The sequence below is a fragment of the Arachis hypogaea genome, chromosome 9 (genome assembly GCF_003086295.3).
Source record: "Arachis hypogaea cultivar Tifrunner chromosome 9, arahy.Tifrunner.gnm2.J5K5, whole genome shotgun sequence".
NCBI lineage: Eukaryota > Viridiplantae > Streptophyta > Magnoliopsida > Fabales > Fabaceae > Arachis > Arachis hypogaea.
Genome location: NC_092044.1, coordinates 110,847,968 through 110,867,764, shown reverse-complemented (window position 1 = coordinate 110,867,764; position 19,797 = coordinate 110,847,968). Strand labels below are relative to the sequence as shown.

General features: G+C 35.3%; 2 protein-coding genes across 3 annotated transcripts; one reads left to right on the top strand and one right to left on the bottom strand.

The window, feature by feature from the left end:
* Positions 1-8,483: 8,483 nt before the first annotated feature.
* LOC112711805 (photosystem I reaction center subunit II, chloroplastic) lies at positions 8,484-9,319 on the top strand. Its single transcript, XM_025764527.3, has one exon. It carries the CDS (start codon positions 8,484-8,486, stop codon positions 9,114-9,116), a length of 633 nt encoding a protein of 210 aa, XP_025620312.1. The 3' UTR covers positions 9,117-9,319.
* Positions 9,320-9,923: 604 nt separating this feature from the next.
* On the bottom strand, positions 9,924-13,346 carry LOC112711803 (uncharacterized protein C24B11.05). Of its 2 annotated transcripts, XM_025764526.3 has the most exons (7): positions 11,442-13,346; positions 11,188-11,351; positions 11,061-11,098; positions 10,885-10,972; positions 10,579-10,788; positions 10,420-10,485; positions 9,924-10,309 (listed from the first exon to the last, which is right to left on the bottom strand). In XM_025764526.3, the coding sequence occupies exons 1-7, from the start codon at positions 11,479-11,481 to the stop codon at positions 10,136-10,138; spliced, it is 780 nt and encodes a 259-aa protein (XP_025620311.1). In that variant the 5' UTR covers positions 11,482-13,346; the 3' UTR covers positions 9,924-10,135. The 2 variants fall into 2 exon arrangements, with proteins under 2 accessions (XP_025620311.1, XP_072059974.1); XM_072203873.1 differs by lacking the exon at positions 11,061-11,098 and having other exon boundaries at positions 10,885-10,985; positions 11,178-11,351.
* Positions 13,347-19,797: the final 6,451 nt, after the last annotated feature.

Genomic DNA, 19,797 nt, shown 5'->3' with positions numbered 1-19,797 from the left:
ACAAGGTCTAGTAATAAAACAATTTTTTTTAGTGTACTTGCTAAATAATTTTCTGATATTTCAATAAAATTTGGACCAAATACATGAGATGTATGTTTGTTTGTATCTTATTAAATAAAATAGTACATTTGTGTTAAACTAAAATAATCTTTAGAGGACCAAATAGTATTTTCCTTGCAATTTGTGTGTAAATAAATAAATATATAGATTGCATGCATGCATGCATTATGCTGCAAGTTGCATTGACACGTTGGAAATGTATGTGTAATGTATAATATTGTCCATCTTATTAGAAGGAAAAAAGATAAAAGAGAAATGGCTAGGCTAATTATTAAAAAAAAATATATTCTCTTATGAAGTTTGTGAAAAGATGGAAACATATTCATGCAAAATTAATATTTAAAAATAGTTAAATAATTTAATAAATTTAACTAAATTATTATCTAACCATTTATAATTATTAATTTTATATGAACACTAGTATATCTAAGTGTTCTTTCTTTCAAAAAATAAGAAGAGGGAGAGAAGGAAGCAACAAGAAGAAAGCGTGCCTCGGACATAATCATAAATATTCTCGTTTTGCATCAAAAGCTATGGGCGAGAACTGCGCATGCCAATTAGCATATAAATATATTTATTGATTTATTCCCTTTTTGGTTGCAATTGAACTGCGCATGCCATGGCATAAGTAATCATCATCACTATCACAATCAACCCCAACCCATGAATAGGTAGCATGATGTTTCCACATACATAGGCATTGATGAAGACAAGGGAGACAAGAGATATTGTTGCTCATGCTGCCCAACCATGAATTCACATAAATCATCCTTGGTTTCGGAGTTCTTTCGAAGCTATCATGGACTCATTGTCCTCGTGTGCTTCCTCCCTCAACACTGAAATTAATATATATATATATATATATATATATATATATATATATATATATATATATAAAATAAAACTAAATGACCCCCTAATAATATAAAAAGTCCTTTTATGTAACATTTTTCTCTGTGCTACAAAGCCAATTTCTTTCTTCCTCTTGAACTCTGTTATAGGCCACTACTGTTCTTACTTTTCATGATCCTTATTTCTTTTTTTCACATGAACTATCTCCAAATATAATTAAGGCGATATACAGTATATGTATAACATGATCTTCTTTTCTTTAGCTGATAGGGATGAGGCTGGTAATCTTATCTTGTAAATGCATAACTTTATCATCAAACATAAATGACTTTTGTACCTAAGATAAGTTTGGTTTGATCCTAAACTACAGGAGATTATAGTGCCATTGATTAGTACTATATATTTTTGTATGCTTTAATTTGATCAATTGATCTCCCTTTGGTTATGCGTTAAAGTTCCTTTTTGACATTTGCCTATCACTCAAAGCTAGTCTAAATTATCGTCTAGCACATAATAGTGTATTCTACTATTATTAAAATATTATTTGTACAATATAATTAACTACTAAAATCAACTATTAATATATTTGTGTATAAATAATATATATTATTCAATTTATTTTTTATATATATTTTATATTTTATATAAATAACTAATTTTAGTAACTGATTTTAGTATAAATTATATGGATGGTATATTATATATGTATAGTGCAGTGTTTAATTTGTTTGACAAGTTGTTTGAAACTTATATCCTCTTCGTGAAATAAACAGGTCGCATAAACGATAAAAGCTGGGACTCCTTACTTTATAACAAATCACATTCAGTTATGTACAAATCTTCACATGAATATGTGCCTTTTCTTCTTCTTTTCTGTTTGTTTTTTTTTTTTTTCTCTCTTATAATTTAGGTCTAAGTTTACCTACCCATGCGCTTCAAGTCACCTCCATATGATGACAGGTTTGTTATAAAATAAAGGATATATAAAATAAAGATGTATAAATAGAAGACTCTATTATTAATATAATTAGTTCAATAATTTTTATATATATATAATAATATTATATGTTGTATTGTGTATATATATACAAAGATAAGAAAAAGTATTAAAAATAAAGAGAGAGAGAATTGCATTTGATACTATCTCAATATAATAAAGATGGTTAATATTGCTATTAATATTATATGTAAAGAGTAATAGAAAATAGAATTTAAAATACTTATAAAATAAAAGAAGAGAAAGAATTGTAATAGTAATATAAGGAGAAGAGTATTTGATTGCAACATAAAAGAGGATTGATTTATTTGTATGAAAAGGAAGGAAGAATAGTATTTTGTTATGTTGTTATGTAACTTTCAGAGGCTTGGACCTCTATTTATAGATGTACATAGGATAGATTTTCAAATGCTTATTAAAAGCATTCTTCCTTGAGAATACTACACCGCCCATCATAAATGGGCATCCACGTAACAAATCTTATCTCAACACTCTCCCTTGGATGTCCATTTAGGATTATTGCCTCGTTAAAACCTTACTAAAGAAAAACCCAGTGGAAAAAAAAAACCTTAGTGAAGGAAAAAGAGTACAATATCCTTTAGTGATGGGGACTGCCTCATTAAAAACCTTGTCAAGAAAAACCCAATGGGAAAAAAACCTGACCAAGGGAAAAAGAGTACAGTCTCCCCCTCTTGCCGACATCATTTAATGTCTCGAAATCGGCGCATTCCAATCTCATGTACCAATCTTTCAAAGGAGGATTTTGGGAGTGACTTTGTAAATAAATCTGCCAGATTGTCACTTGAACGGATCTGTTGGACATCAATTGTCCCTTGATTTTGAAGGTCATGAGTGAAGAAGAATTTGGGTGAAATATGCTTTGTTCTATCACCTTTGATGTATCCACCCTTAAGTTGAGCAATGCATGCTATATTATCTTCAAACAGGACAGTTGGAGCTATCTTATGATCAATCAGTCCACATGATGATAGAATATATTGAATCAGACTCCTCAGCCAAAAACACTCGCCGACTAGCTTCATGAATCGCCAGTATTTCAGCATGATTAGAGGATGTTGCAGCAATCGTCTGTTTCGTGGACCTCCAAGATATAGCTGTACCACCATATGTGAACAGGTATCCTGTTTGAGATCTCCCTTTATGTGGATCAGACAAGTATCCGGCATCTGCATAGCCAACTAGTTGTGACTTGGATCCATAGGGATAAAACAATCCCATATCAACCGTTCCATGAAGATATCGAAAAATTTGTTTGATTCCACTCCAATGTCTTCTGGTTGGAGAGGAACTATATCTTGCTAGTAAATTCACAGCAAATGATATGTCAGGTCGCGTATTATTAGCAAGATACATTAGCGCTCCAATGGCACTAAGATATGGTACTTCAGGACCAAGAATATCTTCATTTTCTTCTTTAGGACGGAATTGATCCTTTTTCACATCCAAAGATCTTACGATCATTGGTGTACTTAATGGATGTGACTTATCCATATAAAATCTTTTCAAGATCTTTTCTATGTATGTTGTTTGATGAATAAAGATTCCGTCTTTTATATGCTCGATCTGCAGGCCGAGACAAAATTTAGTCATTCCAAGATCTTTCATCTCAAACTCTTCTTTTAGAGTTTTTATAATTGTTGGAATCTCTTCAGGAGTCCCAATGATATTTAAATCATCAACGTACACAGCAATTATAACGAATCCAGATGCAGATTTCTTTATGAAAACACATGGGCAGATATCATCATTCTTGAATCCGTTTTTGGCCAGATACTCAGTAAGACGATTATACCACATTCGTCCAGATTGCTTTAGACCATATAAAGATCTTTGCAATTTGACTGAGTATATCCCTTACGAATATTCATTGGATGGTTTAGATATCTTTAGTCCTTCAGGGACTTTCATATAGATATCCCGATCTAATGAGCCGTATAAATAGGCTGTTACCACATCCATTAAATGCATATGCAGTTTATGATATGCAGATAAACTGACCAAATAACGCAAAGTTATCGCATCCACTACAGGGGAATACGTTTCCTCATAATCCATACCGGGCCTTTGTGAAAAACCTTGTGCCACAAGTCGGGCTTTATAGCGCACAACTTCATTTTTCTCATTTCGTTTTCTCACAAATACCCACTTATATCCAACAGGTTTTACATCTTCAGGTGTACGGACTACAGGTCCAAAGACTTCACGTTTTGCAAGTGAGTCTAATTCAGCCTTCATGGCTGCTTCCCATTTTGGCCAATCATTTCTTTGTCGACATTCTTCAACTGATCTTGGCTCAAGATCCTTACTTCCATGCATGATATCTAATGCCACATTATATGCAAATATTTCATTGACAATTGTCTTATTTCGGTCCCATTTCTCTCCTGTAAAGACATAATTTATCGAGATCTCGTCATTTTCACAATTTTCAGGTACCTGAACGTCTTCTGGCGTTATATCAGAATTTTGGATAACTGCAGGTGTCTCTACTATGTCTTTTTCAACAGGAATATTATTTACCTCTTTTCTCTTTCGAGGATTTTTATCTTTGGAACCGACAGGTCTGCCACGCTTCTGGCGTGTATTTGCTTTCGTGGCTACTTGTCCTGCTGGGACATCAATTTGAATTGGGGCATTTTCCGCCCTGCCACGCTTCTGGCGTGAATTTGCTTCAGTGGCTACTTGTCCTACTGGGACATCAATTCGAATTGGGGCATTTTCCGCTAGTATATAAGATTTGGTTATCCTCTTTGTATCGAAAAATGCATCAGGCAATTCATTTGCTATTCTTTGCAAATGTATAATTTTTTGAACTTCCAGTTCACATTGCCCTGATCGAGGATCTAAATGCATCAATGATGATGCATTCCAGTTAAGTTCCTTTTCAGGAAACTTATTCTCTCCCCCTAATGTTGGAAATTTTGATTCATCAAAATGACAATCCGCAAACCGGGCTTTAAACACATCACCAGTTTGTATCTCAAGATACCTCACTATAGAGGGAGAATCATATCCAACATATATCCCCAATTTTCTTTGGGGTCCCATTTTGGTGCGATTAGGTAGTGCAATGGGAACATATATCGCACACCTAAATATTCTTAAATGGGAAACATTTGGCTGCTGGCCAAAAGCTAATTACATAGGAGAGAACTGATGGTAACTCATTGGCCTCAATCGAATAAGTGCTGCGGCATGTAAAACAGCATGCCCCCAAACCGAGGTTGGGAGATTTGTTCTCATAAGTAAGGGTCTAGCAATTAATTGGAGTCATTTAATAAGTGACTCTGCTAACCCATTTTGTGTGTGAACATAAGCTACTGGATGTTCAACACTTATTCCATTAGCCATACAATAAGCATCAAAAGCTTGGGAAGTAAATTCACCAGCATTATCAAGACGAATTGCTTTAATTGGATTTTCTGGAAATTGTGCTTTTAATCGAATAATTTGAGCCAGTAATCTCGCAAACGCCAGGTTGCGAGAAGATAATAAGCACACATGTGACCATCTCGAAGATGCGTCTATCAGGACCATAAAATATCTAAAAGATCCACATGGTGGATGAATAGGTCCACATATATCACCTTGAATCCTTTCTAGGAATTCAGGGGACTCAAATCCAATCTTTACTGGTGATGGCCTTAAAATTAACTTTCCCTGAGAACATGCAGCACAACAAAATTCACTAGTTTTAAGAATCTTCTGGTTCTTTAGTGAATGTCCATGAGAATTTTCAATAATTCTCCTCATCATGGTTGTTCCCGGATGACCCAATCGGTCGTGCCAAGTTATGAATTCATTTGGGCTAGTAAACTTCTGGTTTACAGTGGCATGTGATTCAATTGCACTAATCTTGGTATAATACAACCCAGATGAAAGTGAGGGTAATTTTTCTAATATAACTTTCTTATTTGAATCATAAGTTGTGATACATAAATACTCATGATTTTTCTCATTCATCGTCTCAACATGATATCCATTTCGGCGAATATCTTTGAAACTCAACAAGTTTCTCAGAGACTTGGTAGATAATAGTGCATTATTTATTATAAATTTTGTTCCTCCAGGAAACAAAATTATAGCTCTTCCGGAGCCTTCTATCACATTGCCTGAGCCAATAATAGTATTAACATATTCCTCTTTTGGCACAAGATGGGTAAAATATATATCACTTTTAAGAATAGTGTGCGAACTTGCACTATCCGCAAGGCATACATCTTCATTACATATCCTTGCCATTTTCTTCAAAAAAAAAAAATAATAAAATGAGTAGTATGCACAGTTAAATTGAATACTTGATCAAAATTATTTTTCTAAGAAACACTGTACATAAAATAATGTCATATACTAAAATTTTATTTTAAAACATAACACATTTAATGATTTCAAAATTCATAAACATTAATATTTCATTATTTATGTACATCACATTTGAAACTTAAATACATAGAAAATAAAATTTAACAATAAGTTCTTTACATTATTTATTTACATAGATACTTCACAATTTCACATATTAAACTATTCCATCATTGATCAAATGGCCAATATTTCCTTCAGGGTCCTCAAAGAAATCAGATACATCATAATGAGTGGTGGAGTTCTCAGCATCATTTGAAACAAAATTTGTTTCCTTTCTTTTGTCGTTCTTTTTCAAAGATGCCTGGTAAAGATCGACTAGGTGCCTTGGGGTACGACAGGTACGTGACCAATGGCCCTTTCCACCACAGCGGAAACACTTCTCCTCGGTTGATTTATTCTGCCCGATATTCCTTTCTTTATCCCACTTCTGGTGAGATCCTCTCTTTTGAACATAATTATTTTTCCTTCCATAACTTTTCTTGTTATTAAAAGCTTGCCATTTACCTCTTCTGGGGTAATGATTTGCCGCATTTACTTCAGGAAATGGGGCGGCGCCAGCTGGGCGCGCTTCATGATTTTTCAATAACAACTCATTGTTGCGTTCAGCAACAAGAAGGTAAGAAATTAACTCAGAATATTTTTTAAACCCCTTTTCTCGATACTGCTGCTGCAGGAGCACATTCGAGACATGAAAGGTTGAGAAAGTTTTCTCCAACATATCATGATCAGTTATTTTTTCCCCACACAATTTCATTCGTGAGGTGATCCGAAATATTGCAGAATTATATTCATTTATAGATTTAAAATCTTGTAAACGCAAATGCGTCCATTCATATCGGGCTTGAGGAAGTATTACCGTTTTCTGATGATTATACCTTTCTTCAAGGTCTTTCCAAAGATCTGCAGGATCTTTTAATGTAAGATATTCATTTTTCAATCCTTCGTCAAGATGACGACGAAGAAAAATCATGGCTTTAGCTTTATCCTTCTGGGATGCATTATTTTCAGCCTTAATGGTATCTCCAAGATCCATTGAATCAAGATGGATTTCAGCATCTAGTATCCATGATAAATAATTGTTTCCAGATATATCAAGAGCATTGAATTCAAGATGAGAGAGCTTCGACATAATGAAAATATTACCTGAGTCTTCCTAAAAATTTGATCAAAGTCTCGTGCTGATAACGTGTTATAAAATAAAGGATATATAAAATAAAGATGTATAAATAGAAGACTCTATTATTAATATAATTAGCTCAATAATTTTTATATATATATAATAATATTATATGTTGTATTGTGTATATATATACAAAGATAAGAAAAAGTATTAAAAATAAAGAGAGAGAGAATTGCATTTGATACTATCTCAATATAATAAAGATGGTTAATATTGCTATTAATATTATATGTAAAGAGTAATAGAAAATAGAATTTAAAATACTTATAAAATAAAAGAAGAGAAAGAATTGTAATAGTAATATAAGGAGAAGGGTATTTGATTGCAACATAAAAGAGGATTGATTTATTTGTATGAAAAGGAAGGAAGAATAATATTTTGTTCTGTTGTTATGTAACTTTCAGAGACTTGGACCTCTATTTATAGATGTACATAGGATAAATTTTCAAATGCTTATTAAAAGCATTCTTCCTTGAGAATACTACACCGCCCTTCATAAATGGGCATCCACGTAACAAATCTTATCTCAACAAGGTTATCATTATTTTTTCTTTTGGTATTAGAGGTTCATTTTTTTGGGTCAAGGAATTACAGGTTATTTTTTCTTTTGGTATTATAGGTTATTATTTATAGTAGGACCTCATCTTTTAACATGAGCCCACTGAGTAGCCAACTATGAAGCTTAAATTAAAAAAAAAAGAGATGCTAAGCCCATTGAAAATAAAAAGAATGTTTGTTTGTTTGATGGGGGTTGTCCAATCCATCGACCAAAAAAAAAAAAAAAGAATAATAGCATTGAGTATGATGGAGAGGGAAATAAGAGGTGTGAGGCTGTGGAGAGACATGGAATCAAAATCATGAATCATAATTGGTGTAAGTCATATTACCTTATCCATATATCCACATCCAAATCCAAATCCACACCACCCATCTAAATTTCAAAACAATACCTCTTCCTGAATCCTGATTCCAATTGATCTCCATCTCATTGTATCCTCTCATCCTGAAATGGCAATGGCAACACAAGCCTCCCTCTTCACTCCACCACTCTCTGCTTCCAAGCCCAGCGACCGTGCATGGAAGCAACCACCCGCAGTGTGCTTCACCACCGCAAAGCCCCAGCTCAGGTTCGCAACCATAAGAGCTTCGGCTGCAGAGGAGAAAGTAGAGGCTGCAGCACCTGCGGCTGAGAAGGAGGAGGCACCAGTGGGGTTCACTCCACCTGAGCTGGATCCAAACACGCCATCCCCAATATTCGGAGGAAGCACTGGAGGGCTATTGAGGAAGGCCCAAGTGGAAGAGTTCTATGTGATAACATGGGATTCCCCGAAAGAACAGATCTTTGAGATGCCCACAGGTGGCGCCGCCATAATGAGGCAGGGTCCGAACCTTCTGAAGCTTGCAAGGAAAGAGCAGTGCCTTGCGCTTGGGACAAGGCTTCGGTCAAAGTACAAGATCAAGTACCAGTTCTATAGGGTCTTCCCCAATGGCGAGGTCCAATACTTGCATCCCAAGGATGGTGTCTACCCTGAGAAAGTCAACCCTGGTCGCCAAGGTGTTGGTCAGAACTTCAGGTCCATTGGCAAGAACGTTAGCCCCATTGAGGTTAAGTTCACTGGCAAACAACCCTATGATTTGTAATTCCAACTTCTCTTGATGAATCATTGGTTCCCTGATTGGGTTTTTCTCTCTTGTACTTATTATGATCATATTTATATGTGACAAATTAAATGTATGTTAAGCTCTGTACTTTTATGGTTTTCCTTTCCCCTTTTTATATTTTGAAGGGATTAGTATCATCAACATGTTTTCGAATATCAATAAAAAAAAAACATGTTTTGGAATATGATGAATTTACTTTAGCTTGATCAAGACTACTCGAGCGGACAAATTCTCTGTATGTGAGGATAGAATTCATTTGTAAAGGATATGAATGAAGTGCATCTTAAAACATATATAACATATATAGAGACAAAGAAGAAAGAGACTCATATGGCAACTTACAAGGTGATGCATTTCCCATTGGCATCTTCGCAGCTTCGGAGATATATATTAACTATACATTTGGAATAGGGAATAGATACTCTCAATTGTTAAAAAAAAAAATTAAGAGTGTCTTCGTTATTTTTTCTTTCATAAAATTAATGGTAAGAGATACTATTTTATTTTTTTCATTGTTAAAAAAAATTTGAGTATCCTTTCCTCTCAGAATCGGATCACCACATTCATTTTCTGTTTGGTTATCACCATAAAGCATAAATACTACCTCACCAACTAATTAGGAATATTTTGAGCTTCCGAAATATCTAATACGTACGAGGTGATTGAAGACTCAGTTTCTTTTCGGGTGCATCATCGTTACTAAAATGCTCATTAATTGATATTTATTAATCACTTTCACAGTAATAGAGTAAACTTTATTCTTAAACCATTTGATATTTTAAGATGTACAGGTAAAATAGGAAATAATATTATTATTATTATATTACATCTTACAGTAAATTATGCACGTGATTAAAATGACGCCAATAATATAGGGGTCCTTGTGGTATTTTATTTATGTTCATTAATTATCCTTGTAAATTGGTTGGGAAGTTGGGTATGTACAAGAAGATGGGCCTTGTAAGCCCACACCTAACACCCCAAAATAAATGTAATGATCAGGCTCCAACTGCTGCAGTGGTTAGCACAGCCTCTAGATCGCTCTTAGAACGTGTCAACGTTTCATCAGCACCGTCCATTTCGCTTACCCATATCTCGGGAATTACTTGAGGAACACTCTGCACACTCTCCACAGCATAATCTGCTCCTTTACATTTCACTGTCTTCCCAACCTTCACAAATCAACCCAAAAGCCATCAATTAATTCTAATTATAAAAAACTTGGTAATGAAATGAAACTTCGTACTTGTACGGTGGTTTAGAAATTAAATTAGAATATTACCAGAGCTGTGTGAAGACCCGTTTCTTTTCCCGCCGCAATATTGCGAGCGCTGTCATCCAGAAACAACTGCAAACATGCATTCCATTTTTTAAAATTTTGAATTTTCTTCCTTCTAAGCGATTATATTAAAAATTTAACTTAGTTTTGTTTTCATTATACCGTGTGACGTGGATCCACGTTGGCAGCTTCGAGAGCGACCTTAAAGGCTTCCAGCGACGGTTTGAGGAGAACCGGGAACTCATCGGGTCGGGTCGCGTTGGGTAGGTTCGGGTTAATGGTCTCGAAGCATATGATCTGTTCGAAGCAGTCCTTTATACCAAGGCGGTCCAACACCGTCAGCGCGTGAAACCGGTCCGAGTTGGTAAATATCTTGAGCATAGAAATAAAATAATTTTGCAATTTTAGTAATAGTATATATATATTTCGTGAAATTACTATATGAGAGAATTAAACATTTAAACGTACAAGTTTCCTTTGGTTGATACTGCATAGGAGGTTGCGTAACTGGATATCAGGCTTGATCACCTCGTACGGTAGCCTTCCGTGCACGAAACTGTATTTGGTGTCTCAAATTAAAATTGATCGACTTAAACAAGTAATTAAGTAGTTGTTAGAGTTGTAATTAATGAATAATCACTCACCTGTGGTAATCTTCTGCAGTTATGTCGTAGCCTAGTGCCTGCAGATTAAGAAATTAAGCTAAGGAATGAAGGTGGGAAAAGGGATTAGGGTAGAAGTGAATAGTGAATAGTGAATACTACTACTGACACGCAAACCGGCGAGGGTGCTTCCGTAATTTTTGAAGAGTTCAACGCGGAGTGTGGAGGCTTGCGTGTGGGAGAATCCACATTTCTCGATGAGGAAGAGTTCGATGTTCTTCTTCACGCACTTGTCGATTCCCAGGGTTGATGAGTACAAGGTGTCATCCAAATCTGCTTGTTCAATTCACAGATGGAATTAGAGAAAACAAGAAGAAATTAAAAGCTTACTGTTCAATTATAAGAGAGTAGTGTAGTGGTTACCGAAGAGGATGCAATGGAAGGGAGAAGTGGAGAATCCCATTTTGGATTTTGATGAGAGGAAACGAGAGAGGGAGAGCGGAAATGAAGCTTCAGCTGAGGTCAATTTAAAGGGAAGGAGATGATGACGTGGAGCACGTGGATTGGATAGGCATTGAAAAAATAATAGTGAAGATGTTGCGAACCGAGTAGAGCAGAGGGAATGGACCGGGCCCCACACTATTGGCGCGTACCTCTAACTACCATCTACTCTATTACATATACACGGACCAAAATACCCCCATCTCAGTGCTGGATTAATAGGCACCCACTTCAATTCATGGTAAGAAACAACTATTTGCATGGGATATGATACCGGGGTAAATTCGGAAGTTGATAACTGGTTATTTGTTTACCTATCATGCCATTTTGTCCTATGAGGAGTCAGATATGCACACTGAATTATTTATCACAATTTAGAAACTAAGTTATTATTATTTTTTTCGAACTATTCACCTAATTGTGAAAGTATGATTTTAACAAAAGAAGTTTCAAACAAATGAAAAGTAGAAATGAAAATCTTAAACGACGAATTTTAAAATATAAACTATTTTGCTGTATTTTATTCATATATCGTTTTTTAAGTTAGATTTAATTATGAAAGCTCGCTCTCATATTAGTCATTAGTCATTAGTCATTTTGCATGGCATCTAATCATCTATCAATATTCGGGCAAATGTTGGAGTAGATAAATTTAGAACCACATACCCTGGTTTCAAATCAGGTAAGCACAACTAATTAAATAAAATTTTTAAGAATAATCCTCGTCATGAATCATAATGGAAAACAAATAAACAATAATACGTCAACAACTTACGTACTCAACCCTCTAATGACAAATGACAAACGACAGTTTTGGAATCCAATTGAAGAGGAATAATAATGCACCGACGGAAATCATTTACAAACTCCAGATATTCTTTTTCTTTTATGCTTCTATGAATATGAATACAACTTATGAATTTTAATTTTTCATTATTTTGGGTAACAAATTAAATACTATACAGTTTTTTCTTTCCCTAATTATATATGTTTAGAGGTGTGCTACATATACAAGTTTTTTTTAGCTTACAAATCTTACAAGTCCAATAAAACACACGCATTACACTTAATTAACGCATTACACACTTCCACATTCAAGAATAAATAAAACGCACATTATTCAACAACTTCCTGTTTCCAAAGCGCGCTACTCACCATGCATTATGAACGACTCTTCTTCTTCTTCCTCCATGAAAACAATTTTTTTGCCAAATTTGAAAATAATGGAACTTCAGAAATATACCCAAACGATTACAGAAATACACCCCAACAATTACAAAAATACACCCAAAAGATTACAGAAATACACCCAAACGGTTACAGGAATTCACCCAAACGATTATAGAAATACACCCAAAGAATTACAGAAATACACCCAAAGGATTTAAGAAATACACCCAAAATTCGTTGAAGTACACATTATACATATTTCAGAACTCTTTCTCTTTCTCCTCCTCATCTTCTGTTGCTTTTTTTTTTTAAAATGATTTCAGAGTTTGATGTAAAAAAAATGAAAATCGAGAATAACGAAGAAAGAAAACAGAGAGAAAAGCATGTAAATGAAGAAGAAGAACAGAAAGAGGAAGAAGAACGTGCAGTAAGAAGAAGAAGAAGGAGAAAGAGAAGACAAGAAACGAAAGAAAAGAAGAAGAAGAGGAAGAGGAAGAAGAACGAGAAAGAAAAAGAAAGAAACGAAAGAAAAGAAGAAGAAGAAGAAGAGGAAGAGGAAGAAGAACTGCAGCAAGAAGAAGAAGAAGAAGGAGAAAGCGAAGGCAAGAAACGAAAGAAAAGAAGAAGAAGAAGAGGAAGAGGAAGAAGAAGAAGAACGTACACCTTGTATCGCATTTTTTGAATTTATTCGTTAATTAACTTGTAAAGAATACAAGTCATATATTCAGAACTTTTTTCGTATGTTTATTCTCATAAAAATTGAGATTTTCTAGACATAGGGCCACACGCATTTCTAGACATAAGGACATGATTTAATAATGACATGTGAAAAGTGTGACTTATTATAGATTCTTGGTAGAATTCATTCTAGGATCCACTAATTTCCACGATGCTTCATTAACGATAAAAAGTAGAACAGAGCATCAGTACCCAGTACGTAGTATTATAGAATAACATCGATTACTCGAGCTTGTAAATTAAGCGGATAAGAACAAGCCTCTGATGTTAATTAATTTATTTAATAAATTTTCTTTAGATTATGAGTACGATAATAATCAACGAACAATAATACTAAAGTGTATGCGCCTTCGATTATATACATCTATCTTGTTGAAGATAGATAAGGGCAAACGAAAACTCTTCTGGTTCTGGATAGGATCGGAAATTTAATAACACCATGTATTGTAAGCGATGACTCACTAGTAATAATAAGACAACTTTATATCAGAACTTATTAAAAGCTGGAGTGTTATATATTGTTTTTTATATTTTATTTTGTTGTTTGGTCTTCGGGTTTGCTACTTGCTAGTGCCAACTCAAATCCAACAAATTATGAAAACCAAGATTCATATCTTTTCTAACTCTTAGTTTCTAAGAAATATATATAATTTCTAATGTATTTAATATGTGTAATATATAGGATATATATGAGAGAGATATTGTATGTGCATAATAAACAAAAAATGTCTATACACTAAAATAAGTTATAATAATATTTATATTTTAATATATATTTTATATTAATGACTGATTTTGATGTATGTGTAACATAATCTTTTTTTTTTTTGAAGTTATCATTCATCATACATAATTTATAAAAATATACTTTGCAATATCTGAAATTTGAATTTATAATTTTTAATTTGAATATGAAATACTTAACATCTTAAATAATATTATATTAATGTCTATCTATATGTATGTAAAATATTCTGAGTCTTTAATTTATATAAGGAAAGAATGATATTAAAGTATTTTAAAGTGAGTTAACAGTCAAAATCGTCCCTGAAAAAAATTTTGATCTCCATTTTCGTCTCTGAAAGATAAAATTAATCAAATTCGTCCCCCAAAGATATCCTACCTGGTCACGTTCGTCTTTCTGTAATCTCTGTCGTTGAGTTGGCAAACGTCCACTGACGTATGCCGTTAACTGCCAAAGTGGCAAATGCCAAGCTATACCATGTCTTTCCTGATAAGATAAGTCTTGTTTTAGAAGTCAAATTAGTCCTTGAGTGGATAAACTTTAATCCCAAATTCAACGATAAATACAGCGCCGTGAACACTTTTGATGGCATGCAATAGACCTCGGTAGGAGCTGTAATCCTTGGTTTGCTGCCTAGATGGAGATAGGAAATGGGGGTTGTGGTGGTGGTTTGTCGCATGCATCGCACGACAGTCATGGTTTTAGCGCTTCGATGCGAAGGAGGAAGTTGAATATTCATGACGAATCATGTTTCTGTGGGCTGAAGACTGTGATTAAAAAATCTGGGACAGCAGAAAATCCGAATAGATTGTTCCATACATGTCCAAGGTACTGGGTGAGTGATGTTGAAAGAAGTTAAATGTTTTTCATCTTGTTCTGTGCTGTTGGGTGTTCTTTGATTTTTTTGTTTACTCCTTTCTGAAATTGCAGAAGGACAGTCATTGCAAGTATTTTAAGTGGGTTGATGATGATGACTATAAAGCAGTGGATGTATGTGGTACAAAGAAAGATGCAGGAACTGATATGGAGGTTGAAAGTGACTATAATGAATGGAGGGTGAATGTGGCATAGAAACTGCTAATGATTTTGATGTCTGGATTAATTGTGGTACTCTGTTGTTTGTTATGCACTTCTAAATAAACCCAGTTATGCTCTGTGAACATGTAATGGTGTATTGAATTGCATGGCTTGGATGGAAGTAGTTATTTGAAGTTGGAAATAATTTCCTGTCAATTGTTATAAATTTATCAAATTTGGTAAACAATTCTCTGTCGCTGTTCATATGAATTATTATGTTAAGCCATAAACAAAATAAGCAACAAAGTAAGTAATCTTAGTAATAACTTGTCATTGAAGACTAATTGTCACATTGTCTTAACAGAGAAATACCACAACAAAGTTATAATGTTCTCATGTCACCACAATACATTGTCTTTAGACTTAAATACCATACAAAAAAAATAAGAAACAGAATGTTGTCCCATACAAAAAAAGAGTCAACCACAACACATTCTTAACAAATCAAACTTTTTCATCATTCTTTCTTGGAGCCTTGAAGCCCAGAGTAGGCACAAAAGTCATGAAGTTGGCCAGCCTCTTAGTAGTTCTAGAACTTGTCCCTTTAATGGTCTCAGCAGAAACAGCCACAGATCCAGTTGCAATAGGTTTAGGGGAGGACCTTAACCTTGCTTTTCTTTTAATCACTTGTAACTTAGGTGGCCTAGCTACCAATTGATCCTGTATACTTCAGTACCAAATAAATTTGTTAGATGATTAAATGAAGTTGAAATTTTTTAGGATTGAAGAGTGATGATACTACCTGTTGTGTATCTTGGGTTGGTGGAATGCTTTCAGATTGGCTTATGTCAATCTCTGATGGAGGCTGGATGGGTCATGGAAGTGAAGGCAAAGGTGCTTCTGCTTCTGTAGCAATATCAGCATCAATAGAGGCAGCATTTAGTTCAGGTTCAACACCTTCTGTAGCAGGGGCAACAACTGTCAGTTGCAGCTACATCTGCCTGGCATATTTCTCAGCATCCACAGCTTTTTTCTTTGCACAACCTCTTTTGTTGTGTCCAACCTCACCACATTACATGCAGCGGATTGTGTTATATTTTCTTTTCATCTTTGTGTTTGACCCAGTTGGTTGTTCTTCTTTGTCCCTTCTCCTTTTCTTTGTCGGCCTTCTAGGTTTAGGCTTCATTGGGGGTGGTACTGGTGCTGGATGTGGAGTTTTTTTTTTTTCATAGATCCTGCCCCTTAACCGGATTAACATTGAAACAGTAAGTTCACCTATACGCTTCCATCTTCAACCAATCATGACAATATTCTTCAGCTCTCTTGTCATTCTTGTCTTGTATAGCTGATATTGCATGCATACACGGCATTCTTTTCAAACCAAATAAAAAGATCCATTAAAATTGTTATCATGAATGAAGACATTGTTAACTAATTGAGAGAAGAAATAAAAGTTGTTACCTATGAGCTGCCAAAATCGGCAAGTGCATGTGTGCTTGCCCAGGTCAACCACCGTATTGGTTGGCCAGCCATGCACTTCGTACAATTCTTCTTTTTCATCACCAGACCACTGAAGAGCCCAATGGCAAGACAACTTTGTCATTGCTTCCAACCTACTTTGTTGAACATGAGGGAGAATTCCTTGATAGTTCAACAACTTCTTCCTGTTATCAGCCATACTCTTCATGATGATTCTTCTTACTTCTTCAGCTAGGATCAGGATGGGCTTACTCCTTTCGTGCTTGATCTTTGCATTAAATGACTCACATGCGTTGTTGCATATATTATCCACTTTTGAAACCTCACTGAAATGCGCCTTCGTCCATGTTTCTTTCGGCCATTTATCAAGATACTCCCAAGCTTTCTCGTTTATCAACTTAACTCTCTTCATGTTTCTATAAAATTCAATTGTTGTCCTTGACTGAGCTCAATCCCACACAAGGTCTTTTAACTTGCAGCTACCCCACTGCTTTGAGAAATTGCGCCACAAATGCCACACGCAGAAGCGATGGTGAACTCTTGGAAATACTTCCTTCACGGCAGGGATAAAATCCTACACCAAAGGCCAAACACAAAAAGATATTAAATCATTTAAGTTCCCAACAAAATATTCATTAAATCAAATTAGTCCTTGAAACATGTTATCGTGAATGAATTACATTCTTATCTTTTGCATGTCTGAAATGAAGCACCATTTGTTCTCCCTATAGTCTCCAAGATCATTGTGAAGAAGCTCTAGAAATCATTGTCAATTATCCTTGTTTTCTACACTGACAATCGCATAAGCAATCACAAAGATGTGATTGTTAGCATCTTGTCCGCAAGCAGTAAGTATTTGTCCTCCATGTAATGTCTTAAGAAACGCTCCATCTAGTCCAATTAAAGGTCTACAACCCGCCTTAAACTTTCTCTTGCAAGCATCAAGACAGACATAGAACCGATTAAACAAAGAAGGACTCTCAGACATGGGGATGACACCAACTTGTACTATGGATCCTGGATTGCTAGTAAGTAATTCATTTGCATAATCCCACACCAACCCATACTGTGCTATCTCATCACCCTCTACAACTTTTTTAGCTGTTTTTAGAGTCCTAGTGATGCATGTGCTATTGAGGTACACATTACATTTTCTTACAAACCAATCATATACCTCTCGATGTTTCATAGTCGAGTGCTTTCTAAGCTTAGGTACTAGTTTACTAAGTGTCAAGGTTTGGGTGGCAGTTCTATTTTTCCTCCTTCTAGGACAGGTGTGATTATCAACTAGAGTTTTAATTTGTCATGGCAAGTCTTGTTTGTTACATGCACAATGTACCACCCATGGACAATCCTCTGACTCTCTAACCCTAACTCTATCATTCTTTGTAAATAAAATATTTTTACCCCACTGGATAGTGTAATCCCTAGTAGCTTGCATAAATTCAGCTTTTGACTTGGATATCATACTAACCTCAAATTTCAGGTTTTCAAATTTGGTCTTTTCATTAAATTGAGGATAAACAGTTGGTGACTCCTCATCAGTGTCTAACTCTTTGTCAGAATTCTCTGAGTGCCATGAGTCAGCATCTAATGCACCATCAAAATCATCATCATCTCCTTCTACATCTACCAAATCAAAATATGAATGACATTAAACCTTGGCCAAATCAATTAATAAATCAATACCACTAAGGAAACCTTAAACATATCAGATTCAAAGCTTTCTTCATCTTCAAAACCCTTATAGCGTGAGTTATCAGTGTCTATTTCTTTATCCCCTAATCTAGACTTAGGAGACCTATGCTTCTCCATGGCTTCAGCTTTCTTTTGCTTTCTTGGTGCACCTTTTCTGCTGTCACTATCACTGTCACTACAATACAAATTGTCTCCTAAAACTTTGGGAGGCTTGTACAACTCATCTTCGGCACTCTCATATGAGTCATGAGAGTCAGAATCTTCTTCCTAGATGGGACCTTCTTTTACACATCTTCCAGATCTTGTGAATCTGCATACACTGGTATTTCCTTTGTTTATATTACTTTCTGAGTTCTTGGCTGGTTGAGATGATATTTTGGAATAAGGTGTGATTGTCTTCCCTTGAAGGTTGGTTTTGGTTGGCTGAGGGTGGAGTTTTGTGGACTGCAAGGGAGTCTTTATGGACTGAGAGGGCTTATATGCTGGTTTGGTGGGCTGAGAATTAGGCTTATTGGGCTTACTGGACTGTGAGACTGCTTTAGTAGGCTGAGAATTGTGCTTACTAGGCTGTGAGGCCGCTTTAATGGGCTGAGAGGTTGGTTTTTTGGGCTGAGGGTGCATTCTAATAGGAGTCTTGACAGGTTGGGAATGATGCTTCTTGGCCTGAGATATGGACTTCTTCTTCTTGCTACTTCCTGCTTCTAGAAGAAATACATCTTCCCCTATGTTGTCTACTACACATAGCTGTGAGATGCAATCCTCAAAGTATAGGTTGATCAAATGTTGGTTCCTCTTACAATCCTTGCACATTGCAAGCAAGTCGGCATCTGTCACCAACTTCTTCAATCCGGATGCAATGGGAACTCCAAGAACTTTCCACCAATAGTTTTCAGCTTCAATATATCCCAACTCCTTATAGCAACCCCTTACAAAAGACACATCAAGTGTGTCTCCCTCAACACCCATCAATACCTCTGTATTATCAGGTTCATAAACCATCTCTCCATCCTCACACGTTTTAAACAACCCTCCATGTTGAAAAATAAACGTCATGGGAGGACATTCCATCTACAATAACAAACACGGAAACACCATTAAAAAAGAGACCAGCAACAACTACTCTCTATGTGTCACCAACTACTAGACCCAGTTTGTACCAATCAACCATTAACCCAAAATAAACATGCAACAGATACCATCACTAAATTCAAACATTCCTTACTAAAAATCATAATCGAGCCAAATAAAGCAACACAATCTCATACACCAAAATGATAAAAGAACACTTATACAAACCCTTGGTCACCCCAAACCCTACCTTAAATCAAACGAACACTAACACCACGATAGTAACAATACATCACACTACAGAACAAGTAAAAAATCATGAAAAAAGTTACATCTTTACCTCTCACCGTCTCAATGCCTTCT